Consider the following 24,330-nt stretch of genomic DNA (forward strand, 5'->3'; position numbering starts at 1 on the left):
GTGTAGCTCTTGCAAATCCTCCTCGCTGAGAAAGAATGCCACATTCTCTCCCACTCCAGCAGCTTCTAGATCGATCACTCCACATCTCCTCACGCCCTGGTGTTCCACTTGCTGCCACTGGAGAGTAGCATCCTCTTGGCTCACACCACTTTCGATTGCGGCCTTGGAGAAAACGTCACTGCGCAACGATGCCCCTCGATCGGTCGTGACGAAGGCAGAATAAGAAGCGGCTGCCAAGGGAATGGATTGGAGTGTCATCCCAGTAGCTTTACTGGCACAAGAATCCTTCCCTTTGAGATCCACCAAGAAATTCCCTGCTCCATTCACACAAGTCCCTTGCAAGAAACTACCGATGGATCCCAATCGCCTCAGAGTTTCCAGCTGACAATCCTTGAGAAGAGTCCACCGCCCTACATTGTCATGCTGTTCTTGGTGCTGGCATCTGGCATGCATCGTGTGATGCTTGGCGAGCATCGCGTGTAACAATTCCCTGCTGCTAGCATTGCTACTGCTGGAATCCGGCTGCTGCAAGAGAACTAGCGCCTCCTTCTTGGAATCGAAGCAAATGCGGAGGGGAGTGATCTCTCTCACCTCATGCTTGTCGCCAACGCTGTCGATCCCTTTGGTGCGCCATTCGTAACGAATCCGGCAGGAGAGAGGATTGATCGTAGGAATCCTGCTGCCACCACCGGCGATCGTGCGCCAGAATCGCTTCATTCTCTCTAGAGCTTGCCAAAAACCCTAGCTCGTTCTCTTTGTATTGCCTTGAAAGAATGTGTGTATGTGTGTTGTGGGTGCTATGTTTTGACCGCTAAAGGGCTTCTAACTCGTTGCCTTCCATTGGACCACGTCAACCAGCCAAAAACAAAACGCCCATTCGTGTGGTCAACAGAGGTCAACTCTACGTTGAACGCTCGTCTCTCCATGTAGGAGCTGAATCTCAGCTCGTCCGGTACCACTCTCACGCGTATCCCTGGCGGCGCCACCACGCTCGCCTTGAACACTGTAGGTGTGGTAACGGCGGTAGAGGCGGAGTAGTCGGAGTTCTTCCTCGCCGGAGAGGCTCCAACGTAGGTGACACTCCTGGAAACAATGACCGTGGCGGCGGTGGTTTTGTTCTGGGACGCGGCGGTGGCGGCGACGCCTCCGCCCAGCCGGGAGACGACGATGGCTGGATAGTTGAGGTTTGAGATGGGGCGGCGAGCGGACTGGGACGATGGACAGATGCTCTTGTCGCCCGTTACCTTTTGGAGGAGTTTGGTGTCATAGCCGGAGCTACAGAGGTAAGCCATGAACTCGCCGGGGCCAGCGTCGTAAACAAGGCCCGGATTGGCAGCTCTGCGGGGATTTACGTGACCGCTTCCATAGTCGAAAGCGTTGGCCACCTTTCCGTGAGGCAGTGTGAGGATTGGCGATCGAGTGTTGTCTTCCGTGAGAGCTAGAACAGGCAAAGTTCACAGATGAATCAAGCTCTTCGTGAAAGTTTGGAACTACCTGTTGTCATGATGGCCGACTTGAGAGCTGCTGGGCTCCAGGATGGATGCGCGGCTTTGAGCAGCGCAACCACGCCAGCGACGTGAGGACAAGCCATGGAAGTTCCGGAGATGATGTTAAACTTTCCTGGCATTCGCTTGCTTCCGGGAGACCATGCCGCGAGGATGTTTAATCCGGGAGCAGCAATATCGGGCTGCCACCATCGATCGAAAGTTGGAGTTAGCTTTTCGGAGAACCATTGCGAACCATTACATATACCTTGAGCACGTCAGGGGTGACCGAGTTGGGACCCCGAGATGAGAAGCTCGCGATCTGTGGAGCGGGTCTGGATCCCAGTACTGTTGCAGTGGGATTGATTCGTGCTACGGGTGTCCTGTTTCCAAGGAAAAGTTTATAAGAACCTGGAGATCAAAGAAAAGCTTAACTTTGTGGAGTTGATGTATGAGAGGATTGCTGCTCCATCTTTCGGGCCAAGGAGCGTTGCTGGGAGAGCAAAGGGGACTGCAAGGCCGGAGTCGGCTTGATCGATAAGGATCATCCCCTTGCTACCCGCCGAAAGCACAAGTTCGCTCTTGCCAACCTTTGTGTCCAGGGAGTCTTGAGGATGCATGCAAACGACGATGCTGTTCTTCACCTTAGATGGATCCAGCGAGCCACTGGAGCAATCCCTGCAAGCCAAGAGATTATATATCTTGAGAAAAAGTTGGTTTTTCCTCAAACCTTGCTTGAGCTTTGGTTGAGTTCTTCCTGTTGGCGCTTGAAGCAAGGATGAGTGGAGCAAAGGAGCCTCCCATGCGTGAAGTTGCGAGAGAAGCACCCTGAAAAACAACATCGTCTCAGGCATAAAGATGATACTCGAAAAGACGAACCTTAAACACGATTTTGTTGCCAAGCACAACCTCGGAAACGAACTCCCGATCCATAGAACTCGCAGCCACCGTGATGATCCAAGGAGCAATGTTGGTAGCACTTCCAGTGTTGGTGTCTCCATTGTTTCCAGCTGAACAAGTCACCACAATTCCCTTTTGAAGCGCATGGAACGAGCCGATGGAGATGGCATCCTTGAAGAAATCCGTCTGTGGAGGATCCGGCCCCAGCGAGAGAGTCATAACATCAACGCCATCCTTGATCGCATCATCAAATGCGGCCAAGATATCGGCATCGAAGCAGCCACTCGACCAGCAAACTTTGTAGACGGCGAGCCGAGCTCGAGGAGCTCCACCAACAGCGCTGCCTTTGCCGAGTCCAAAGAAACTTGCGTCGGTAACGTATCTTCCAGTGACGGTGGACGCCGTGTGAGTTCCATGCCCGCTCGCATCTCGCGGAGAGATATAGTCGAGGCCACCATCTTTTGCTGACGCTAATGGACCTCCCATCTCAGACGCCAGGCCCCGCAGGTAGTATCTCGCTCCCACAAGCTTTCTACGAGCCAAGTAAAGTGATCACAGGTGATCCCACGAAGAACACTTCGATCTCTGATCATTCTCTCACCTGTTACAGTGTGAAGCATTGAACAGCTCGCCAGCTTCACACTCGCCTTTCCAGCGTGATGGAACCGGAGGCATCAGACTGTCGCTAAAGCTCGAAGACTCTGGCCAGATTCCTGCGTCAAATCGAGCGGGTGACCGAGTTTGTAAGATCGCAAAGCAAGGAAGAAAGCTTTTGAGCTTACCAGTGTCAAGAACACCGACAATGACATTGGATTGCTGCTTGGAGCTGTGAGGAAGGCTCCTGGCTTCGTGCTTGAGGCCTTGCGATTGTTGCAAGCCCAGAAACTCCCACGAGTGTGTCGTGTGAAGCTGCCGCGGCATGCTGGGAAACACCGCCACAACGCCATCCTTTTCTGATCGATCGCAGCGTAAGATAACATGAGCTAGAGAAAGATGTTATCGTCACGTACTTGACAGATCGAAGGCCTGTTCTTGAGACAGCCTTGCTGAGAAGCCTCTAAACCCGTGCTTGTAGCTGTACACCATGGACTCCTTGGCTTGATCATAGCTGAAAAAACAGGAACCGTGTATAGTGTGAGATCGGCAGGAAAGAAGAGAGAAAATTGGTTACCCGTTTTGAAAAACGGATGACAAGACTTGATGGTTGTGATCGCAGGTCACCTGAGGATCGTCGTGAATTCTATGACCCATGTAGACAATGTACACCTGGAACAAGGAGGAGAAGTCACATTGGCAAATCCTCCAGCAAAGAAGCCTACCTTGCGTCCATCTCCATCTCCAGAAGAAGAAGAAGAAGAAGAAGAAGAACGAGAAGAAGAAGCTCTCGCGGTGCCGGCATTGCAAGAAGAAAGCACCAGGAGTAGAAGAGAGAGTGCGACAAGCATCCTACTCCAAGAGGCTGCCATCGATCACAGACAATGCGATATGGGCGAGCGAGTTTTCTTGGAGAGAGAGAGAGAGAGAGAGAGAGAGAGAGGAAGAGGGTCTAGACTCTAGAGAGCTCGACCTAGCTGGCGATCCTGTACTGGCAAGCACAGCACAGAAAATCACACCACAGGAGAAGAGAGGGAAAAGAGAGATTTTTATAGGCACGCCGCACGCCTGTGGCAGTGGAGGCAGTGCGTCACTCACAGCTCCCTTGCCCTGCGACTATCTGCTTGGCGACACCGACACGAATAGGATGCTCGTGACCAAACGCCGTAGAACAAAGACTCTACACTATGGAAGAAAGAAAAGACCCAACGGAGCTTTGATTGAATGATTGAGAAGAAAAACCGCGGAATCTGGATGAATCATGGCTGCGACCAGCGCTTCTCCTGGCTTGCTTACTCAAGAAAAGGAGGGATTTTAGGCCTAGACCTCTGGGAGTGATCGTTTATGTGGAGGAAGATAGTGAGAGCTTTCCTTTATACTCGGTGTGCGTGCGCTCCCGCCGCTCCTCGCTGCCCCACATTCCACTCCAGCTTGTTTCTTGAAACCAATCAAATCATGCTTTCGACTCAGCGGCAGCTGCGTTGTTCTTCCACCACCACCACCAGCACTACTGCCACTACTACGAACGATATCACCACTTTGTTTGTAAGGCTATGGAGCTCCGCCACGGATTGAAGGAGTGCAAGGCCTCTTTTTCCTCTGCTTTGAAATCGATCCAGTGATTCGATGCATCCAATCCAATCAATCAATCACTCTGGCGAGCTTCTTCTCGATGGTGTTTTGGTGGATTGCTTGTACGTACCGGCAGACACCCAACCAAAGATAAAGTCGGTGAGGCATGTGAGTGGGCGTCACTCCCTCGAAAAGCTCCACAAAAAATTCCCACAGAAATAGATCCACCAAAATGCCACTGGAAAGATTTCCTTTTGTCCTCTTGGTTGGAGGTTGAAACATCAACAAACACGACTAGACTGTGAGAACATGAGAAGAACATGAGATGAGAACATGGCAATCGTGGACAAATATTTCTTAATACCACAACCAAAGTTGCCGCGAAGAAGTCTCCACTGCTCCCATGAGAAGTGCCAGTGAAACTTCCAAATTTCTCCAAATCTCTACTACAAATCTCCCGCATTGATTGGAATAGCTCCAAACGAAAATTACGCTCCTGCCTTGTCAGTCCAAGTCAGTGGTCAATTGCTGCGAGAGAGAGCGACCTTGGAAAAAAGAAGAGAGAGAGAGAGAGAGCTTCTCACCTCTGGTACGCATGGCGATGGCTGTGCAATCCTCTGACAATCCATCAAGTGCGAAAGAACTCGTTACTTACGCTGAATGGAACGCTCTGCCAAGACACGAATCTCCTTGCTCATGATCTCCACAACGTACTGCGGTAGATATCATTCGCGCTCTTCTCCTCCTCCTGTTCTTCCTGCTGCAAACTCTTCTTCTCTAGAACCGGTGACGATGGCGATGGCCGCTGCTCGTTCTCGTCGAGCGAAATCCCCGAGAGCTTACACTTCCCAGCCAGCTGCTGCAAGACAGTGGCGGTGATGGCGTCCGGAAGTATCCCCTTCTTCTTCATGTCGAAGTATATGTCTCGCGCGTCCTGGTACCGCCCGGCCTTGACCAGCGCGTCGATCAACAGGTTGTAAGTCACAACGTTCGCGCTACACCCGGCCTTCTCCATGTCGCCAAACATCTCAAACGCCTTGCCCATGTTTCCAGCCTTGGCGAATGCCTCGATCATGCAAGTGTACGTGAACACGTCCGGCGTCAGCCCCGCGCTTCGCATCTCTTGCAGCACCTTGTACGCCTCGGACGCGTACTTTGCTCGTCCCAGGCAGTTGATGAGCGTGTTGAAAGTGATCGAGTTCGGCTTGATCCCGCGGGCCTCCATCTCGTCCATGAACTGATACGCCAGGCCAACTTTCCCAGCCTTGCCGCAGCAGTCGAGCATGGCGTTGAAGGAGACGGTGTTGACAGCCACTCCACTCTTCTTCATCCGCTCGAAGATCTCGCAAGCCAGCTCCGTCTTCCCGGCTCGTCCCACCGCCAGCAGCAGCGAGTTGCAGCTCTCGATCTTCATCGCGATCTTGCGCTGCTCCATCTCGCCAAACAGCTCCACCGCTCGGTCGATCTCACGCCCCCGGCTGAGCGCGTCCAGAACCAGCGCGTACGTGCTAGCATCCGCCTCGATCCCGTCCGACTTCATCTCCGCGAAGATCATGCACGCCTCGCTCACGTTCCCTCGCCGGCTCAAGTTGGCGATGAGAGCATTCATGCTGGCAGCGGTGGCGAAGTGTTTCGAGTCGCGGATCACCTGGTAGACGCCGCGGACCCTCCCGGTCCGGCTCACGGCCGTGATGAGCGAGTTGAGAGTGTAGTCGTCCGGTGCCAAGTTCTTGTCCAGCATCTTCTTGAGCACCACCATGGCCGACTCGATCCTCCCGGCCTTGCAGTAGATGTCGATGACGTTGGTGTAGGCCGGAGCGCTGGGCGTGCATCCCCGCTCCTCCATCTCGTCGAAGAGCAGCGTCGCCTCCTCGTCGCGCTTGCACCGCCCGAGGCTCCGGATGAGGATGGCATACGTGTAGTCATCCGCGGGGCAGCCCATGGATTTCATGCTCGCGAAGAGCTTGCAAGCCTCGTCCATCATGTTGGCTTTGCCCAGTCCATCCAGCACCACGTTGCAGAGGAGAGTGTCGGGCTCCAGCCCGGTCTTGATCATCTTGTCCAGGAGCTCCATGGCGAGCACCACATTCCCGGCCTTGACGAGCGACTGGATGACGCACTTGTAAGTGTAGGCGTTGGGCTTGGATCCGTGCTTGTCCAGCTCCTGGAACTCGTCCATCACCTTGTGGATCCTGGAGCTCCGGCCGTAAGCCGCGATCACGGCGTTGGATACCAGGACGTGGTATCTGCAGGGAGTGTCTTGGATCGCGGCCAGCATTCTCTCGAGGACGTCGTACTCGCGAGCGGCGCCCAGGATCATGACCATGCGGCTGCAGCTGTAAGCGTCGAATCCACACTCGGGCTGGCGGCCCGACCAGAGGAAGAACTCGTAGCACGTCTGGACGTCGGTGTGGAGCGCGCGAAGAACACCCTCCACCACGAAGGGCGTGAGGCGGAGCTTGTACTGGTGCTTCATGTCCACCAGCGCGTCGATGGTGCCCGGACCCCAGTGGAGCCACTTGAGGAGCTGCCGGATGGCGGTGATGGAGTCCTCGCCCGGCACCGGCTCCGCGTCGATGGGATGATTCATGCGCGCCACCAGCGGCAAATCGAAGGATGCGGGCTTGCCGATGCTCGCTGGCTTCCCTGGGACGGAGCAGTAGTACCTGATTCGAGCTCGCAGCGCCATGATCGACCGCGCCCATCTCTCATCGCCGCATTGCCATCGCCTAGAACTCGCGAGGAAGCCCTAGGACACTTCTCTATGGTGGTAGTGGTAATCAAAGCTTGTCTATTTCTTCTTGCAAATTCGAGAACATCATCCAAGAGAGGAAAATTGAATCGCGCGCGCTTAGAACAAGCTCGTTCCCTTGCCCTTCTTGTCACCACCGATTTCAAAGTGTTTGCACCTCTGGATTTGCAAGAAAGCCATCGATCAGGGACGAGCAAAGAGAAAAATCCCACCTTTAGAGGGTGCTGCGACACGCGCTTGCACGTCTGGCACTGGAGCCGGAGCACGATCTTCTTGGTGGTCTTGGCCTGCATTCATTCAATCACAGGGAGAGAGCTTAGATCGATTGGAGCACAGCAGGCAGCGAAAGTTTCCTACCTTCTTGTGAAACACGGGCTTCGTTTGACCGCCATAGCCAGATTGCTTGCGATCGTAACGCCTCTTACCTGTGAACCTCACCGCAATTCAGAGCAAGCTCGCGAGAAATCTTCCGGCTCTTACCTTGGACGTAGAGGCTGTCCTTGCCCTTCTTGTACTGCGTGACCTTGTGGAGCGTGTGCTTCCGGCAATTCTTCCCTTGGCAGAAGGACTTCTTCGTCTTGGGCACGTTCACCTGTCGGCATTGGGGAGAGATCTAAGATCTGAGCAGCGAGCGCCTCGCAAGAACATACCATTGTGCCGCCGAGATGCTTCCAAGCCGCCGAAATGCGCTCCCCCGAGCTCTAGGGTTAGGGTCTTACAGGGTTTTGAGATCGCCGTCGATGGAAGCATATCATCGACGGCTGGCATGTGGCCACGTCATACATCTCATGGATTAGGGCATTGTCTTCATGGGCGCTCCTCTTCCGGGCGCTGCGATGACGGTACGCTGCCTAGATTTTCCAGGGAATGTAGCTCCAATTCTGATTCTTAGGCCAATCTCTCCGCGCATTGCTGCTTGTGCTCGCCGTCGGTGGCCAAGAGGAGGACGCTTCCGGGAAGAATTCTCATCGTTCGAGCTCAATCTGTGGATGCGCCTTCTTCTGGATCATCCGGAAGGCTCCAATCTCTTGTATCAGCACCTCTCAAACTGGTACTTCTTCTTCTTCTTTCCTTCTTTTCTTTGGAATTCTTTTCACTAGATTTTACACAGGCTAGCCGTGTTGCGGCTGCTCCTGTCAACTTTGCCGCGGCTGCAGGAGCTGTGGCTACCGTGTGTGTGCTTCTTTTGATCAGAGAATTTGTGCGATCACGCAACCAGGTGGGAGGCTCCGTGTCAGATCTGATCAGGAGAGGACAGCTACGATCCGATAGAAACGTCAGGCCCGAGTAAGTTGGTGTTCCTTTATGAATCTTATGGTTGCTCTTGTTTGATTGTAGCTCGAGACCTTTGAAATACGAGGATCCTTTCAACAATCCTCTGGTAAAGATCGGCAGTAAGAATCCGATCGTGAGAATGTGCGGCAAAATCTTCAGGCTAACTCCAGTGACTTTGACGGAGGAGAAAGTCGTGAGCCACCAGAACAGGAGGATACAAGCTTATCATTGGAGGAGGCCCGTTGTGTTCCTTAACGAGGGGGACCCTGTGCCCGAGGGTGTCGACCCGGAAGAAGTAAGGTGGATACCATCAAACCACCCGTTCGCCACCACCCAAGACTATATCGACGAAGAGCTGGCGCAAAAGAACGTGTACCAGACCCGTGGCGTTCCGTCCCGCGTAAGAGCCGAGCACGAGGCCCTTCGGAAGAAGATGAAAGAATCAGTCCAAAAGGTGCGTTCTTGCTTTTCTGTGCGTGCTCGGTACTGAGTCGATCAGAGTTGGGATTGGCTCCAGGCCCGAGAGGATACTATCCAAGATAAGACTTTATCTCCTCCCAGCGATCGCGATTCATCTGGAAAGCAGCCAGATTCTTCCGTGAGGCAGCAAAGCGAGGTGAAGTGAGGCCTCGAAGTGGGAATAAGTGGGAATAGAATTTCGTCTGTTACTTTGGTCGAGGCGAAGTGGTGTTCGTGGGAGGCCAGCAGGTGAGTGCTCTGGTTTAAGAAAATCTAACCGATTTGGTTTGCAAAGCATGTCCAGGTGTTTGTGGTCGCTCATGAGACTTGGCTTTGTCTGGAAGAGTCAAAAGCGCACTAGCCATGATACTGATGGATGGAGAACTTTGGGCAGTGATAGCTATTATATTCCAGCACTGGGAAGGGGAATTCACTGCTGTTCTGGACGGCCTCTCTCAACCAACCCGGCTCTAGTGTCCATTGCGAGTGACGCGAGGCAGCTCTGGTGTGTGGTGCTGCTAGTGGCATTGGTGGGGTACTGGAAAGAAAGCTATCCTGGATGTGACACCCGGGTCTTAACATATCTGCTGCCAATACACAACAGTGGGAGGAAAGAAAGCACGACAGGGACAGACTCGGAGAAAGAAAGATTAACGACGACTCTTATCACCGTCGTCGAGCAATTCGTGTTCCTTCCAAGTCCGAGCGGAACCGATCCGAGCCTAGCCGAGCCGAAGCCGAGCTGAAATCAGATAGAGGTTGTCTGGGAAGAAGATGACGAAGAAGAGAGCGACTGGTGCTCCTGCTGCTGCTGTTGCTGCTGCTGGTCTTCGAGCCTGGAAGGGGCGTGAAGACTTCTCCGGCATGACGGACATGACGCATGAGCAATGAGCCAGACGTCGACGCACTCGACATGGAAGCCGTGGTAACAGTCGGGAAGGATCCGGACTCTGTCCCCGTCGGTGAATTCGCAGAGACAGATTGTGCACTCGGTTCCGACCAGGCAGCCCAGCTCCAGATTGTCTTTGAGATTTGCTGCCGAGTAGTTGACAACGGGAAGCGCCTCCACAGCTCGCCGGTTGCTGCTCCTGTTCTTCTTGGACAGACTGTTACTCATGGTGAAGTCCTCGGAGGAGGCCTCGAGGTCCAGATCACGGGGCTCCCTGGGGAAATCACTGTTCCTTCTCGACCGTCGCCTCCTCATCCATCGCCGGAGGTCTGTGGAACTGAAAGCTGGAACCAACCTCACGATGCTGTCCCAGCGAGCCATGCAGATGAGAATCACCAAGAGGATTGCGACGACGATCATACTTCCCAGGAACACTGCCGTCTTGTACACGGTCTCTCCACCTCGCGGCCTCCATGGCTGCGGCTGTGGCTGCTGCGGCCGATGCTGCGGCTGCTGGGGCTGTGGCCTGCCTGGCAGTGGCGGAAACAAGCGGTCGTGGTCGTGGACGTCTCGAGGCGGAAGAGGGCCGGGTTTCTTCTTGAGAGCCATCGTGAAACTCTGGACTGGAGCTCGGCTGCGCTTCTTCCTCCTGCACAGCAACCAATCATCAGACAGTCGTGTTTGGAGCTAATGTGGCCAACCTGGATCTGGATTGTAGCTCGAATCTACAAGCCAGTAGCAGCAAACAGCAGCAAACAGCAGCAGCGATGGCAGTGGATTTAGTGACTGGGTGTAATTAGCTGCCTGTCATCTCATCTCCGAGCTTGACAAGAGCGAAGAGAAGAAACTGCAAAGTGGGGTGAGGTCAGGGAGAAGAAAGGGAGGGCAGCATTCTTTCTTTTTCTTCTCGCTCGGCTCGCTCCTCAGTACACATCCACACGTAGCCGTACAAGCAAACACCGTTTCAGCAGTTACGGCATTTAAAAGGGGTTTAGCAAAACTGTGAGGAAAGATCTTGTTTACGAACTTTTCCTGTAAACAAAGAGTCCTCCGAAACTCCGTTACAGCAGTTACGAGACAAACTTTTGAAAAGGCAACTCCCTGGTAAAATCAATCAGTTATTCAGCTGCTAGCATTTTGCGAGTAGCTTTTTATTCTTGAGGCAATTACAATTAATAGCATTCCAAAGCTTGAGATAAACTTCTTAGCATCTAGAGTCATTAGGGAACTCGAAAACTGCCACTGCCGCTGCAACGTTCTTGAACGCACTAGAAGACCGTGGAACAGCACTGATATAAATATTCGCTCGCATGTTTTTGAGAGAAAAAGAGTGATGCATTCTAGAAAATAAAGTTTTAAATTTCGCTCTTTCATAAAATCCAAAATTACTTATTTTACATTTTAAATTAGAAGTCAAGCTGTGAACCTTAATAAGCCTAAACATCCATAAAACTTTCTTCAAAATCTATAACACCATGAGAGTAATAATAGTTACCTTAGTATTGATAATACATTTTAAAGTTTTTTCTGGACAACCTAGTATTAATGTTGGAGATATGAATTCTATAAATGTAATAGTTGTAAATGCTATTATACAAGCTATTACAGATGCAATTAATGCTATACCAGATAATCCACTTCCTTCAAGACAAATGTTTTATGGAAATATTGTTGGTAAAAATCCAGAAACAAGAACTTATACCATTATAGGATATGGTGCTTTTTTCTTACAAAGAATTGGGGACATTTGTAATATAGAATCTGGGGGACATTTAGAATCTGGAGCTACTATAAGACAATCAATAAGTGAACTTTTTCAAGAGATAACTGAAACTTTAATAACTAATGCTGCCTCATATTTCATTGTAAGAAATAGCCAATTTCTTATTTATTATTTTATTAGAAATTTTAATGGTCAACAACAAAGAAGGCAACAAGATTTAGCACAACATACTAAATGTAATATTTTTTCTAGCATTTTGATAAGTGGTTACTTCAATATGCCATATCAGTATTTGTTATCAACACAATTTTTAATTGCTTCAAATAAAAAAACATATATGTATTTAAGTATTGATTGCAAATTAGGTATATATAATGGTAAAATAAACTTATGGTTTTCAAAGAATTTAATTGAAGGAAAAAATTGCATTTTAAGATTACAAGAAGATGGAAATTTAGTTTTATATTCTTACAATAATAAAGCTGTTTGGGCATCAAATACTAATTGTATTCAATATAATTGCTATAAAAACACATATTTAGTAATACAAAATAACTGCAATTTAGTTTTATATACTATTTATCAGAAATCATTTAATATAAACCCTAATCTAGAAGTTTTATGGGATTCAAAAACATTTTGCTAAAACTATCAGTTCAGTGTATTTTTAGTATATTATTCAATAATAAACATAAAAATATACTATCTTATATTTAATTAAATTAAATTAGTATATAATGATAACTACTTTAATTCGATACTTATAGGAAGTTAAATGCAACCATAAAGCACTAATATTAAGTGGAATTTAAGTGTTAGCTCCCTAGCATGTAATAGGAAAAAAAAAGAAAAATAGAAAAACCTTGAAAAAAATTACTATCCTTAATAACATTTATATCTTGGGAAGAATATACACTATTGCTTCACCCATTTTGAGTTTCTTTAATAGAAAGATTTCATCATAATATATGGATGTGGGTACTAGAAAATTATAGGGGTTTATGACATGGAGATAAACAACATCTATATGATTATACTATTCAATCAAAATTCTAAACAAATGTTTTTAAAATATAAACAATAATTTAGATATATATAAATTTATTACTTTACTACATATATTATATAGTTTTAAATCTAACTAAGAAGAATAATTTGCTACGCATGATATGCAACAACACTTGGTTTGCTTAATAATAGTTGTGAAATCCAAGTGTACAACTATAATATTGTATACTAATATTAACATAGTGGGATTTTGATAGCCGTTGGATTAATTTCAATCCGAACCACTCGCTCATGTATATAAGCTACGGTTTTTGGGCTAATTGATATTCACATTTTTATATTCTATTTTCATATTTCATACATTCATATTAGTGGAGGTGAAAGGTAATTTTGATTATCCCTAAAAAATGTTTGGATTTAAGATTTTGATTTTGATTTAGCTTTTGCATTGTCTAGATCTCCCTTTCATTATAACTTTTTTAATTTCTTCTCTTTTATTTTTTCCTTTTCGTTTATCTTCATGGTATAGCTGTAGCTTCCTCCTCCTTTAACTTTGGAATAGCAATTCGTGTAATTGCTTAATGCTATGTGATTATAGTTGAACAATTAAACTCAATTGATGGTAGCATTCATGGTATGTGGTTTAGTTCCTCCTACTCTCAATGCCCATCCTTGCGTTCAATTAGAGTTATTCCATAGATGATGTGTATTATTAGTTCGATCACTTTATGATGATTGCCTCATATTATTCTTAGAATGATGCTTAGCATTTGCATAAATTTCCCACATGTCTCCAAGAGACAACACTACAATAGTATAATGGTTTGAGTGCAGCCACTCATAAAGATTGGAGCATTCTCTCTGATGTCTTCAAATGTGCATTTGGACATGCTAATAATTGTGATAATGCCTTTTAATAATTGCATTGTCTTTGTCAAGGGCCATCTAAGTCAATAATGCAATTTGGCATCTATTTTTTAGACCTTTTGTTTTATGTGAAGCTAAATATGTTAAGGTGGATCAAGTTGGGAATGTTGTGGCTAGCATTTTATCAAAATCTTGTAGAACTTGTACATACACTTGTTTTAGCCACACTTGACAATGCTCTTCATTTACCACAACGTTATAAAATATTGTCTCTTTCACTTCTCGTTGCACTTCTTTCAGATCCACTTTCTGTAGGCAATAGTCTTATTCCAATAGAAGTTGATACTACTCCTACTTGAGCTCAAAGACAAGGGTGAAGACGTGGTTGTGGCCATGATATCCACTACTGGGTGTGTAATAAAGTTACACACACTTATTAATGCTATTAGTATTTTCTGGATTGATGACCACTATTTCCTAAGTAAAGACCTTAGTGTCAACAATATCTTGTTGGTACTACTATAGTGGAAAATTTAGACACCAAGATATTTATGGAAAACCAAGATACTTATAGATTTTTATATGAATAAGTCAATGACCCTTCTATCTTTTTTTTGGGAGTATCATCAAGGTGTTTATTTAGCACTAGTTCATCTAATGTTTACTTTTTAAGCTCATTTTTATAACAAAATGTCTTTTATTATTCTCTTTGTGTTGGTTGATACAAGGTTGAGTTTATGTTCTATTACTCGACCTAAAGCTACACGTTGCTATCTACATTTATATTGTGTAATAGAGCCAATTTTTATTCTTTATGACAACGATCATACACACGTATGTGCATGGGATGAGGCAAACCTAATTGTGCATGTGGGTGATTTCAAGCTTGAGCTGTAGTTATTGCAGATGGTGCTAAAACAAGCTTTTGACCTCATCCTTAATATGAATTAGTTGTAACACAATCATGCCAGAGACACTCTTGGAAGTAGACATGGCTAACTATTCAACAGTCAAAGCATCTTTCTAGAGTGAGAAATAAAAGAAATATAAAAAAGTATGAGACAATAGGGAGAAGCCTCAAAGTTATATTTATATCCCTCTTCATCCACCTTTGCTTGCATCACTTTTGTCTCCCTGTTACTTTTTCCTATGTTTTTTTCTTGTTCTATTCCCTCTTTAAATCCCTCTGATGGTTTTTGTGTTGTAGTGGTTGATCGGCTTATGAAGGAGTATATCAATCTCTTTGAATTTGACTTGACATTTGGAGCCAAAATAGCAGCACGTTATCATATTCCCATTGGGGATACTTATCCAATCAAGGTTCATGTTCATCATCGGTCACCAAAAGAAATGAAGATTTTACATGTAAACATCAAGGAGATATTGGAAAAGGGTGTTATTCATAAATTACAAAGTCTTTGGGCGTGTGAACTTCATCTTATGACAAAGCCTAATGAGAGTATTCATTTTTGCATTAACTATTATCTATTAAACGAAGTAACAATCCCGGATGTGTACCCTCTTCCTCACACTGTTGATTTTTTAAATTGTTTAGGGGGAAGTTATTAGTTCACCAAGTTAGATTTTGTTTTTGAGTACTAGTAAGTGTCAATGGCCAAGAAAGAGATCCCTAAGACTATTTTCCTACACCGTTTCGTTTGTATGAATTCTTAATGATGCCATTTGGTTTGAAAAATGCTTCAACAACCTTTTAACAGATGATGAACAATGTTCTTTATGATATGCCAGAAGTGATTACTAACTTCATTAATGATGTCTTCATCCACTAATAAGGGACATAGGAGGAACACATTTATGCTGTTCGTAAGGTGCTAGATTGGCTACCAAAAGTTAGTTTAAAACTAAAACAGTCAAAGTGCTTGTTTAGGTCTAAAGACATGACTTATCTTGGGTACCATATTTCTCGTGAGAGTTTACAAAATGATCCTGACAAACTTGCGGATGTTTTAAAGTTTTATACTCTAAAGTATGTGAACGATGTACAACACTTCGTGGGCAAAATAGTTGTGAGACACAAATCCCTAAGCCCCAAAGTGGAGCCGAAAGAGTGCCATGTGGTAGTGGCTGAAGCGAATGCCAAACGAACGTAACACATTTAGACTAAAAGCTCCGACTTAAAAGGTCGAAAGCGGAGTGGAACTGTAGCACATGTGATCATGGGATGAGATTTGGATATACTGTCACCGTGAATCCTTGGAACTTTGGGGGATAAATGGGGATAAAATAGCCACTAAAGGCTCTCTCATCAAGCAATTGCCCCTTTTCCAGTTGGCTTAAGGGGAGAGAGATAAGGTGCACTATAGTTGGTATCAGAGAAAATGGCACGGGTTCGATTCCCATTGATTAGTGGCTACTTAAAAGTATAATATACCCTTGAGCAAGGTATATTCCTACCCCTAAATTTGAAATCGTATGTATTGGGCATCCATGCGTACGTCCTTCCTCTTGTATGGAGTATCCACGGACGAAGGTATCCACCGTGGGACTGTGGTACGGGTGGATGACTAGTTGCCTCACATCGAATAACTAGTCTACACAATAGAAGGCTAGTCTACACAATAGAAGGATTGGTAGATTGAGTGTGGAAATGGAGGTGCTGGTTCCCCTTAGCTCAGTAGGGGTTGCTAGTCAATAGTCAATGCTACAGTGGAACTCCCAATGAAATGCTCAAGGAACAAGCACAAAGTGAGCAATAAGTGAGTCTCTAGAAAAGGGACACAAAAGGACCAACACATGACTAGTGGAAGAGTCCGAGATGGAGTCCGAGATGGACCCAAGATGGACCCTTAGCTCAGTAGGGGTTGCTAGTCAATAGTCAATGCTACAGTGGAACTCCCAATGAAATGCTCAAGGAACAAGCACAAAGTGAGCAATAAGTGAGTCTCTAGAAAAGGGACACAAAAGGACCAACACATGACATGTGGAAGAGTCCGAGATGGAGTCCGAGATGGACCCAAGATGGACCCGAGATGGAGTCTGAGATGGAATCCAAGATGGAGTCCGAGATGGACTAAGATGGTGTTCGAGAAGGACTCGAGATGGAGTCCGAAGACGAGACCGAGACCGAGTGAAATGCTCAAGGAACAAGCACAAAGTGAGCAATAAGTGAGTCTTTAGAAAAGGGACACAAAAGGACCAACACATGACATGTGGAAGAGTCTGAGATGGAGTCCGAGATGGACCCAAGATGGACCCGAGATGGAGTCTGAGATGGAATCCAAGATGGAGTCCGAGATGGACTAAGATGGTGTTCGAGAAGGACTCGAGATGGAGTCCGAAGACGAGACCGAGACCGAGACTGGGACCGGGACCGAGACCAAGACCGGGACCGAAACCGTGACCGAGACTGAGGCTGAGACCGAGCCTGAAGCCGAGACCAAGTCCGAGTTCAAGTCAGAGAGGGTGAAAGCCCAAAGTGTTCATCTTCTAGACCCTAGGGGGTTTGGTGAGCTCCAAAAGTATAGTAGGGGGAGGACTCCAGTGGAGCCAGTTTGGCCAGGAAAGACCAATTTGGCCCAAGAAGGCTGTGCCCAAGTGTTGGGTGATGAGATATCCACTAGGCAATCCAAGATTAGAGTGAATATGGACCGACAAGTGGGGTACCTTGGTGAAGTGTTCAAGAGCCGACTCTAGTTCCCCCGGGAGATCGAATGGTTGATGCTCCCAGTCCAAGTGTGGGTAGCATTGCCTATTTGGATACCTAGCGTGGCCCAACAGAACCTTGCTCTAAGCCCATGGCTAGAGCACCCAAAGGCGGAAGGCGAGGAGAGTACCCATGAGGCTCGCATAAGGCTACGGTGTTCCGAAATGTTGCCCCAAATTCCCAGGTTATGAAAAGGAAGAGGAGCTGTCCTCTAGGGTAGAGGACAATTTTCTTTATTTTGTGAGGATAGATCTTGATAATCATTTATAGCTAATGGTGCCTTCAATATTTATTTCATACTTTTTCCATGGCTACCATATTTCTCCTATTTTAGGAGGGCATATGGGATAGCTTCATATGATTTAAAACCTGCACAAGTCTTTTTATTAGCCAAAGATGCAATGTGATGTTATTTAGTATATGCATAGTTGTATTTAGTGCTAATCTCTTAATAATCCCTCTTGTGATGGAAAGATGGTTAGAGTCAATTATAGTTTCCCCTCTATTTGAGTTATTGGTGTCTTATATGATAAGGCCTTTTCCATAGTCAACTATTAGCAATGAGTATGTCATTATTATTTTTGATTATTTATCTTGCTTAAATGGAAGTTGAAGTTTTTGCTAGTGTGTTTGCAACTGCTGTTAGATACTTCTTCCTCAATCGAGTAGTGTTTCAGCATTGTTGTCTAGAATAAATTATTTTAGATAATAGTCTTACATTTATAGCTGAGGCATTTTATGTTTTGACATCTCGGTTAGAGATACACAACACTTTCACAAGTGTTTATTATCCACAGTCAAATAGTTTGGTGGTATAACTCATTCAGACTTTCAAAGAGATGATCGTGAAGTATATAAACTTTCAACATTCAAATAAAGATAGTTATTTACCATCTCTTTAGTATGCATATGTCATAGAGCTGTAAAGTTCTATTAGTGCTTTACTATATAAATTTCTATATAGTCATGATTCGATACTACCAATGGAGTTAAGTTTACCTTTGCAATTGCCATGAAATACTGATGTTAAGTTTTTTGATCAATATGTGATGAGCATTCTTTCATTTGTTCGAGTAGAGTTTACTAAATACCTAGGTTATGTACAAGTGGGATAACAATAGCACTATAACTCCCATTATGGTCCACCTATGAAGTACAAAGTGGATGACTTGGATTTTAATTTATTTTCCTAATTTTACGGTATATGGTTTGTCTAAGATGCTCTTTGCTTAATGGAAGGGACTGTATGAAGTATTGTGGCAAATTGGATCCCAAATTTATAAGGTTTGGCATGACATTTAATAGGCCAATCCTCTAGAAATTATACATGTTTAACATCTTAAACACTTTATATAAAGGGATCAAAAGCAATTGGCACCATCTATAGATTCACTGATGCCTCCTTTTGATATTCCTTTAAATCCTAATCCATCTATGAGAGAACCCTAATTGTGTTCTATCATTCCAAGAGAAAGGGATGATATGAACTCAACATATATGGCTATAGTGCCATATGGTAATATTAACATAGTGGGATTTTGATATTGGTTTTAATTTGAACCACTTACTTCTGTATATAAGCTGGGGTTTTTGGGCTAATTGATATGCATATTTCTGTATTCTATTTCCATATTCTACTCATATAGTGTAATTTCTATTTATTAATCCAATTAATCATATGGTAGTTTATAATTATAAACATGCTTATAATTTATAAACACAAGATTAATATTATTGAATATCAAGAATAAACTAGAATATACTAGGAATTGCTTAATAAAGTTTATAAATTATAAACAACAAAATTAATCTAAATGAATAACAACCGTTAGATAGTAGAATATCCTAGAATATCCAAGCATATTTTATTTACGCTAAGCAAACCAAAAAGGAAACAATTTAAGTGTGGCAAAATAAAGTTATAAAAGAATAACTAACTTAATCACTATTACATGTTTTTAAGGACATTTGCATGGGATGTATTGAGCATGAAAGCATTTTAGGCACCCCATGAGAAAAATCTATATTTGAAAGATTATAGAGTAGCCTTTGCAATCATAAAATATAAAATCATATCACTCAAGGAGATTTATAAATCTGAGTTGATTGAAATAAACTTTTTAACTTACCAAAACTTCCTACTTACTATTTTGATATCTAGTGGATCATTTTCCCAATTGCCCTCAATTTGTTTCAGATAAAAGCTCTCCTCTTTTGACGTCTTGGCTTCAATCTTATGCTTTCATTTGGACTGTTATATTACGTGTTTGAATCCAAACCTCAAGGAGAAGACCATTAGTCAGAAAAAAAATTTAAACCAGTTGTAGCTCATTAACTTACATGTTTGAATCCAGAACAACACCATTTAAACTTACGCCAGTTGAGTTGAGAAATTGGTCAACAGAAGAGCATATGGAGTGCTTGTTTTGGAGCGAGTGACAATGTCACCACTACATCATTATGTGCAAAGAAAACCTATGCTGCAACAAATGTCCTGCAAACACCAACTTGTGCTGGAACAGTTAGTCCAGACCAAAAGGAAGAAAAAGAGAAAAACGAAACAACTTAAGTGTACAGACCTATGCAACCAGTAATTCTAAACAGCACAGGTTTCCACCGTGCAGCACCAAAGTCCCCTTGGAACCCACCACCACAGCCACCAGCAGACTATTTAAAACCCAGCACAAAATTAGATGCTGAAAGAAAAGAAAAACAAATGCAAGCTCACAAATCTGCAGCACGAGACTACAGTCCAAACCTTCAAAAGTGTCATTCCGACGACTAAATGACTACCACAACTAGAAGGACAGCGTCTCGTAGGCATCGAGATTATGACTCCTGCACCGAAAGAGCGCAACTTTTAGACTCTGCTACTTGGTGAAAGCTAACAAATGGAATCTACTTACATCGGGGTCGGTGTTGTAGGGGCTCTGGATATCGACGCCGATGCCAGCGGGACTTACTGGTCCTGGAGAACCTTCACGCTTTCCATTGGAGTAGCTTTTCTCTGGCGACAAACTTCGGACTGGAGACCGCTCGCTTTTCCTGCAAAGTAGATGAGAAATGTGTCCAGAAGGAAACGTTTCTTACCTTGCTTGCTCCAAAGGACTTGCGTCTCTGTTCGCCGCCGTCACTGGCCTTGGTGATCCCAACGCTGTTTCTCGGACAGGACTCGATAACCGAGCTGGAGCAGGACTGAAAGAGAGAAAAGAACCTCAAAAAGCGTGTGCTAAAGATCAGGACGCAATGCACGCGTACCTTAGTGGTGCTGGTGACGAGTTAGTACGTTCGACGGGCCTTCCTCTTTCCTCGCGATGATCATCTTCTGCATAGCGGTCCCTGCTCCGGCTCCTACTTCGGCCGCCTCTTCCAACCTCGGCATCAAAGCGATCCCGCTCGTATCTTTCTTTGCTCCGACCAACGTCGTGTGAGTCCCGGCTTCGTTCATGTTGATGCCTGTAGTCACGTTCGTGCCTATCTCTACGCTCGTATCTGTCTCTGATGCGATCGTGCTCATAAAAGTGATCGTCCCGGCTTCGTTCGCGCTCGTATCTGTCTCTTCCGCGGAAGTTGTCGCGATAATCCCTCCCTCGTCCATACTCTTCCCTGTATCGACTGTGCAAAGATTCACGTCAGCTGCCGCCAACCATTTCTATGAACTGTAATAAAATGGCCAACCTTGGTCGTCTCGGGCTCCGACTCCGTGACCTGCTGTATATGGACGTTGTTATTCTTCCACAACATCTGCCAGAAGCAAGCGCATCGTTCTGAGCACGATCCGCGAAGAAATGAAAGAAGAAAAACAAGCAGCCACGCAGAAAATCTAATCATCTAAGACTCCTGCATTTTGAGAGATCAAATCGTGGATCGTGTCGCCTCCCTCCCAAAACAGACTCACATCTTTTCATCGTTCCGACCATACTTTGCAAACTGTACTGCAATCTGCCTTCCATCAATGGTCATACCTGCGTGATGCTAGGAAAATTAAACACACAACCATGACTTACGTTGATTCAGAGTTCTTGTCATATTTTGCAAACTGAACCATGATGTTACGTCCGTTCAGATTCTTACCTGCGAAAAAAACGCACATTTGTCACTGGAGCTCACGGAAAACAAGAAAGAACAGCACAAAATGCAATGCATGTACCGTCCAGTCTATCGATCGCCTTTTGTGCTTCATCCACATGCTTGTAGCGTACAAATGCGAATCCTCGTGACTCACCAGACCTAGAGAATGGAAGATTGTCAAAAGAGAGCAAAGAAAAAAACCAAACAACAAAAAAAAAACGGTTTATTTTTTTGCTCTCTAGCTTACAAACCTGCGATCTCTGGGGATGAAAATGTCCACAACTTTGCCGTAGCGATCGAAGAGAGGGTAGAGATCATCGGCGGTAGTTCCTGCAGTCCCACATTTTCATTTCATTACATCGCTCGCGAATTGGAGATCATGGAAGAGAAAAGGGAGCGATCGATCGATCGATCGATCCAAGCTTACTGAATGTGATGTTGAGGACGAGAAGCGAGTACGTATCCCGTATGTCGGGCGGGCCGGCACGTCCGAAATGCGACATTGTTTCCTCGACAATGGCGCATGCATCCACACAAACCCTAGAACGAAGAAGAAGAAGAAGAAAGCCAACCACAAATCCAACAGCCCAGATGCGCCCACCGTTCGATCCCCCATCCAACGGCTAGGGATTGCGCATTCGAATGCGCAGGAATGACGCCTCTATCGATCGAATCGCGCTCGTCTTGCGCGGGTGTGGGCAGTCGCGAGATCTCTCCGCGGCCAGGCGAGCGCACTCTCGGATCCGCGAGTTGGATCTCGGACCGGACAGGTATCTCGCCAATCTGCTGGTGGAGATGTATGGGCGGTGTGGTTCCGTGCACGAGGCGCAGTGGGTCTTCGATGCGATCCCTCGTCCTAATCTCTTCTCGTGGACGCTCATCCTCTCGGCGTATGCCCAGAACGGGTATCTCGCCCGGGCAGCGGCGATCTTCCGCGAGATGCCGCACAGGGACGTGGTGCTATGGAATTCGATGATGAATTTCCACGCGCAGGCCGGGGACGCGGTTGAGGCGAGAGCCATCCTCGATCGAATGCCGGCGATGGAGACGATCTCTTGGAATGCGGTGATCCAGGCGTATGCCCAAGAAGGGCGTGTGGAGGAAGCAGCGAAAGCTTTCATAGAGGTCCCGGAGCGCGATGTGGTGTCGTGCACGACGATGATCGGGCTCTACTCCCAATCAGCGCAGCTCCAAGAGGCGGAGAGGGTCTTCGATCGAATGCCGGAACGAGACATTGTGTCGTGGAACGCCATGATCAAGGGATACGCCGACAGCAATCGTCCAGACCAGTTCCAGGAACTCTTCAAGAATCTCCCTGAAAAGAATGTGGTTTCGTGGACGAGCATGGTGGCTGCGCTTGCGCAATTTGGCAAGATCTCTGGTGCCAGAAAGATCTTTGACGTGATGCCGCTGGCGAGCGCAGTAACCTGGAACACGATGCTTCAGGCATATGCCCAATCTGGGCATTTGGACGATGCGAGAAGCCTCTTTAATTCTATGCCTGAGAAAGATCCTATATCGTGGACAGTGCTACTCATATTGAACGCGCAGAATGGCCATCTTGACTACGCAAAGATTTTGTTTGAAGCAATGCCCAAACACAGCCTTGTTTGCTACAATGCCATGATCCAAGCAAATGCCCAGTGGGGTCATCTGGTTGCTGCAGTAAAGCTGTTCTTGGGCGTTGTAGAACGAGACGTGGTATCGTTTAACGTGGTGTTGGCAGCTCTCGCACACTTTTCAAAAACTGGAAAAGCCCGCTCTGTTTTCGAGAGGATGCCACAGTGGGACTTGGCGTCGTGGAACACCATGGTTTTTGCGTATGCCCAAGGAGGGTATGTTGCTGCCGCGAGAAAAGTGTTTGATGAGATGAGAAGCTTCCGCGACGTCGTGAGCTGGAACACGCTCGTCTCGGCCTACGCGTCTGTCGGGCGGATGGACAAGGTGGAGGAGATGTTTGAGAAAATCCCGCAGCGCAGCGTGATCACTTGCAACTCGATGATCGCCGCCTACGCGCAGAGGTGCTGGCGATCGGGCAAGGAAGCGAGAGATCTCTTCCACGCAATGCAAGAGAGGAACCTGGTGACTTGGAACGCGTTGGTCCAGGCTTACGGCATCAACAGACAGCCCCGGGAGGCCAAGGCTGTGTTTGACAAGATGGCGAGGCACAGTCTCGTTTCTTGCAATGCCATGCTCTCGGCCTATGCTTGTGCTGCTCTCATGGTCGACGCAGCCATGGTGTTCGATCTCATGCCTTACAAAGACACGGTTTCATGGAACACCTTGATCGCTGGTTATGCTCAGAGCGGACACATGAGCTCTGCGTGGCACTTCTTTTCGAATCTCGAGTTCGCCGACTCCATTTCCTGGAATGCAATGATCGCTGGCTATGCCCAAAACGGGTATAACAAAGAAGCAATCGAGCTAGCCAGGTTGATGGACCTCGATGGCCGCGTGGTAGCCGACGAAGTCACACTGCTCAGCGTGCTGACGGCTTGCTGCCACAGCGGAGTGATAAAACGCGCTTGGGAGTGTTTCCTGTCCATGCAATCCGATCGTGGACTGCGTCCACTTCTCGAGCACTACTCGTGCATGGTGGGAATCTTGGGAAAGAATGGACAGCTTGGTCTGGCGAGGGAGCTTATAGAGACGATGCCATTCGTCCCGGATTCCGTGATGTGGACGACACTCCTGGCATCTTGTAAACTTCATGGTGACGAGGAGATTGCGAGCAGGTCCGCCGAGGAGTCATCCGAGCTCAGCCAGGCCAACTCGGCTCCTTACATGCTTATCTCCAACATGTACTCGATCGCTTGAGACGCTGCTGGATTATGGAGACAAGGATGGAAGGAAGCATCGCGAAAGTGGAGCGAGCAAGGAATTCATGGATGGAGATGGATTGAATGCGCAGCCGCAATGAAAAAAAAGGAATTTTTGCGTGCTCGGGAGTGTTATCATGCTGTGGCACACACATCGCTAGTGTGCGCTGCGCAGCTGTGATGTTAAAGTAACAAAGTGGGAAGGAAAGAAGCAACGTGGCTGCTTAAGAAATGTATTCTAATGCGGAGAAGA

At 46.5% G+C, this 24,330-nt stretch overlaps 8 protein-coding genes across 14 annotated transcripts; 2 read left to right on the forward strand and 6 right to left on the reverse strand.

The window, feature by feature from the left end:
* Positions 1-298: 298 nt before the first annotated feature.
* Positions 299-5,250, reverse strand: LOC9644466 (subtilisin-like protease SBT5.3). Its single transcript, XM_024665581.1, has 13 exons — positions 5,135-5,250; positions 3,704-5,050; positions 3,556-3,650; positions 3,395-3,492; positions 3,167-3,337; positions 2,986-3,097; positions 2,364-2,916; positions 2,215-2,312; positions 1,920-2,162; positions 1,753-1,867; positions 1,495-1,687; positions 592-1,438; positions 299-536 (listed from the first exon to the last, which is right to left on the reverse strand). The coding sequence occupies exons 2-12, from the start codon at positions 3,848-3,850 to the stop codon at positions 798-800; spliced, it is 2,466 nt and encodes an 821-aa protein (XP_024521349.1). The 5' UTR covers positions 3,851-5,050; positions 5,135-5,250; the 3' UTR covers positions 299-536; positions 592-797.
* Positions 5,245-6,396, reverse strand: LOC9644467 (pentatricopeptide repeat-containing protein At1g51965, mitochondrial). The gene has a single exon (XM_024665603.1). It carries the CDS (start codon positions 6,394-6,396, stop codon positions 5,245-5,247), a length of 1,152 nt encoding a protein of 383 aa, XP_024521371.1.
* Positions 5,679-7,266, reverse strand: LOC112342934. The gene has a single exon (XM_024665587.1). It carries the CDS (start codon positions 7,253-7,255, stop codon positions 6,473-6,475), a length of 783 nt encoding a protein of 260 aa, XP_024521355.1. The 5' UTR covers positions 7,256-7,266; the 3' UTR covers positions 5,679-6,472.
* A 55-nt stretch (positions 7,267-7,321) lies between these two features.
* Positions 7,322-8,016, reverse strand: LOC9644468 (60S ribosomal protein L44). Its single transcript, XM_002991805.2, has 5 exons — positions 7,953-8,016; positions 7,783-7,894; positions 7,660-7,727; positions 7,515-7,589; positions 7,322-7,461 (listed from the first exon to the last, which is right to left on the reverse strand). Exons 1-5 carry the CDS (start codon positions 7,953-7,955, stop codon positions 7,402-7,404), a joined length of 318 nt encoding a protein of 105 aa, XP_002991851.1. The 5' UTR covers positions 7,956-8,016; the 3' UTR covers positions 7,322-7,401.
* Positions 8,017-8,060: 44 nt separating this feature from the next.
* Positions 8,061-9,601, forward strand: LOC9644469 (protein MULTIPLE CHLOROPLAST DIVISION SITE 1). 3 transcript variants are annotated; one of them, XR_002991119.1, is made up of 6 exons: positions 8,061-8,144; positions 8,195-8,353; positions 8,414-8,589; positions 8,641-9,031; positions 9,095-9,285; positions 9,332-9,601. XR_002991119.1 is itself a non-coding variant. In XM_024665586.1 (5 exons), exons 1-5 carry the CDS (start codon positions 8,112-8,114, stop codon positions 9,200-9,202), a joined length of 867 nt encoding a protein of 288 aa, XP_024521354.1. In that variant the 5' UTR covers positions 8,061-8,111; the 3' UTR covers positions 9,203-9,333. The 3 variants fall into 3 exon arrangements, 1 of the variants encoding a protein (XP_024521354.1); XR_002991118.1 differs by having other exon boundaries at positions 9,341-9,601; XM_024665586.1 differs by having other exon boundaries at positions 9,095-9,333.
* Positions 9,602-9,609: 8 nt separating this feature from the next.
* LOC9644139 (probable E3 ubiquitin-protein ligase ATL44) lies at positions 9,610-11,092 on the reverse strand. Its single transcript, XM_024665588.1, has 2 exons — positions 10,627-11,092; positions 9,610-10,574 (listed from the first exon to the last, which is right to left on the reverse strand). Exon 2 carries the CDS (start codon positions 10,532-10,534, stop codon positions 9,785-9,787), a length of 750 nt encoding a protein of 249 aa, XP_024521356.1. The 5' UTR covers positions 10,535-10,574; positions 10,627-11,092; the 3' UTR covers positions 9,610-9,784.
* Positions 11,093-19,530: 8,438 nt separating this feature from the next.
* LOC9644470 (serine/arginine-rich splicing factor SC35) lies at positions 19,531-21,816 on the reverse strand. Of its 5 annotated transcripts, none has more exons than XR_002991116.1 (11): positions 21,686-21,816; positions 21,510-21,588; positions 21,338-21,417; positions 21,195-21,261; positions 20,866-20,931; positions 20,446-20,802; positions 20,278-20,382; positions 20,094-20,232; positions 19,946-20,025; positions 19,767-19,854; positions 19,531-19,681 (listed from the first exon to the last, which is right to left on the reverse strand). XR_002991116.1 is itself a non-coding variant. In XM_024665578.1 (9 exons), the coding sequence occupies exons 1-9, from the start codon at positions 21,759-21,761 to the stop codon at positions 20,017-20,019; spliced, it is 978 nt and encodes a 325-aa protein (XP_024521346.1). In that variant the 5' UTR covers positions 21,762-21,815; the 3' UTR covers positions 19,856-20,016. The 5 variants fall into 5 exon arrangements, 1 of the variants encoding a protein (XP_024521346.1); XR_002991114.1 differs by having other exon boundaries at positions 19,767-19,883; XR_002991115.1 differs by having other exon boundaries at positions 19,531-19,694; positions 19,767-19,883.
* An 84-nt stretch (positions 21,817-21,900) lies between these two features.
* Positions 21,901-24,075, forward strand: LOC112342939 (pentatricopeptide repeat-containing protein At4g02750-like). Its single transcript, XM_024665604.1, has one exon. It carries the CDS (start codon positions 21,901-21,903, stop codon positions 24,073-24,075), a length of 2,175 nt encoding a protein of 724 aa, XP_024521372.1.
* Positions 24,076-24,330: the final 255 nt, after the last annotated feature.

This window comes from Selaginella moellendorffii, unplaced genomic scaffold (genome assembly GCF_000143415.4).
Source record: "Selaginella moellendorffii unplaced genomic scaffold, v1.0 SELMOscaffold_124, whole genome shotgun sequence".
Classification (NCBI taxonomy): Eukaryota; Viridiplantae; Streptophyta; class Lycopodiopsida; order Selaginellales; family Selaginellaceae; genus Selaginella; species Selaginella moellendorffii.

What these genes read in the sequence shown, in the direction of transcription:
- LOC9644466 (XM_024665581.1), bottom strand. Translation starts at nt 3,850, where the DNA reads ATGGCAGCCTCTTGGAGTAGGATGCTTGTCGCACTCTCTCTTCTACTC. An exon ending in TCATCCGTTTTTCAAAACGG is followed by an intron (nt 3,493 to 3,555) that starts GTAACCAATTTT and finishes CTGTTTTTTCAG; the next exon opens with CTATGATCAAGCCAAGGAGT. An exon ending in TCACCCCTGACGTGCTCAAG is followed by an intron (nt 1,688 to 1,752) that starts GTATATGTAATG and finishes CGATGGTGGCAG; the next exon opens with CCCGATATTGCTGCTCCCGG.
- LOC9644467 (XM_024665603.1), bottom strand. Translation starts at nt 6,396, where the DNA reads ATGGAGGAGCGGGGATGCACGCCCAGCGCTCCGGCCTACACCAACGTC.
- LOC112342934 (XM_024665587.1), bottom strand. Translation starts at nt 7,255, where the DNA reads ATGGGCGCGGTCGATCATGGCGCTGCGAGCTCGAATCAGGTACTACTG.
- LOC9644468 (XM_002991805.2), bottom strand. An exon ending in GGACAGCCTCTACGTCCAAG is followed by an intron (nt 7,728 to 7,782) that starts GTAAGAGCCGGA and finishes TGAGGTTCACAG; the next exon opens with GTAAGAGGCGTTACGATCGC. An exon ending in TGTCGCAGCACCCTCTAAAG is followed by an intron (nt 7,462 to 7,514) that starts GTGGGATTTTTC and finishes TTGCAAATCCAG; the next exon opens with AGGTGCAAACACTTTGAAAT.
- LOC9644469 (XM_024665586.1), top strand. Translation starts at nt 8,112, where the DNA reads ATGGGCGCTCCTCTTCCGGGCGCTGCGATGACG. An exon ending in GATAGAAACGTCAGGCCCGA is followed by an intron (nt 8,590 to 8,640) that starts GTAAGTTGGTGT and finishes GTTTGATTGTAG; the next exon opens with CTCGAGACCTTTGAAATACG. An exon ending in TGAAAGAATCAGTCCAAAAG is followed by an intron (nt 9,032 to 9,094) that starts GTGCGTTCTTGC and finishes GATTGGCTCCAG; the next exon opens with GCCCGAGAGGATACTATCCA.
- LOC9644139 (XM_024665588.1), bottom strand. Translation starts at nt 10,534, where the DNA reads ATGGCTCTCAAGAAGAAACCCGGCCCTCTTCCGCCTCGAGACGTCCAC.
- LOC9644470 (XM_024665578.1), bottom strand. Translation starts at nt 21,761, where the DNA reads ATGTCGCATTTCGGACGTGCCGGCCCGCCCGACATACGGGATACGTAC. An exon ending in TTCATCCCCAGAGATCGCAG is followed by an intron (nt 21,418 to 21,509) that starts GTTTGTAAGCTA and finishes TCCATTCTCTAG; the next exon opens with GTCTGGTGAGTCACGAGGAT. An exon ending in TCGTCACCAGCACCACTAAG is followed by an intron (nt 20,383 to 20,445) that starts GTACGCGTGCAT and finishes TCTCTCTTTCAG; the next exon opens with TCCTGCTCCAGCTCGGTTAT.
- LOC112342939 (XM_024665604.1), top strand. Translation starts at nt 21,901, where the DNA reads ATGCGCAGGAATGACGCCTCTATCGATCGAATCGCGCTCGTCTTGCGC.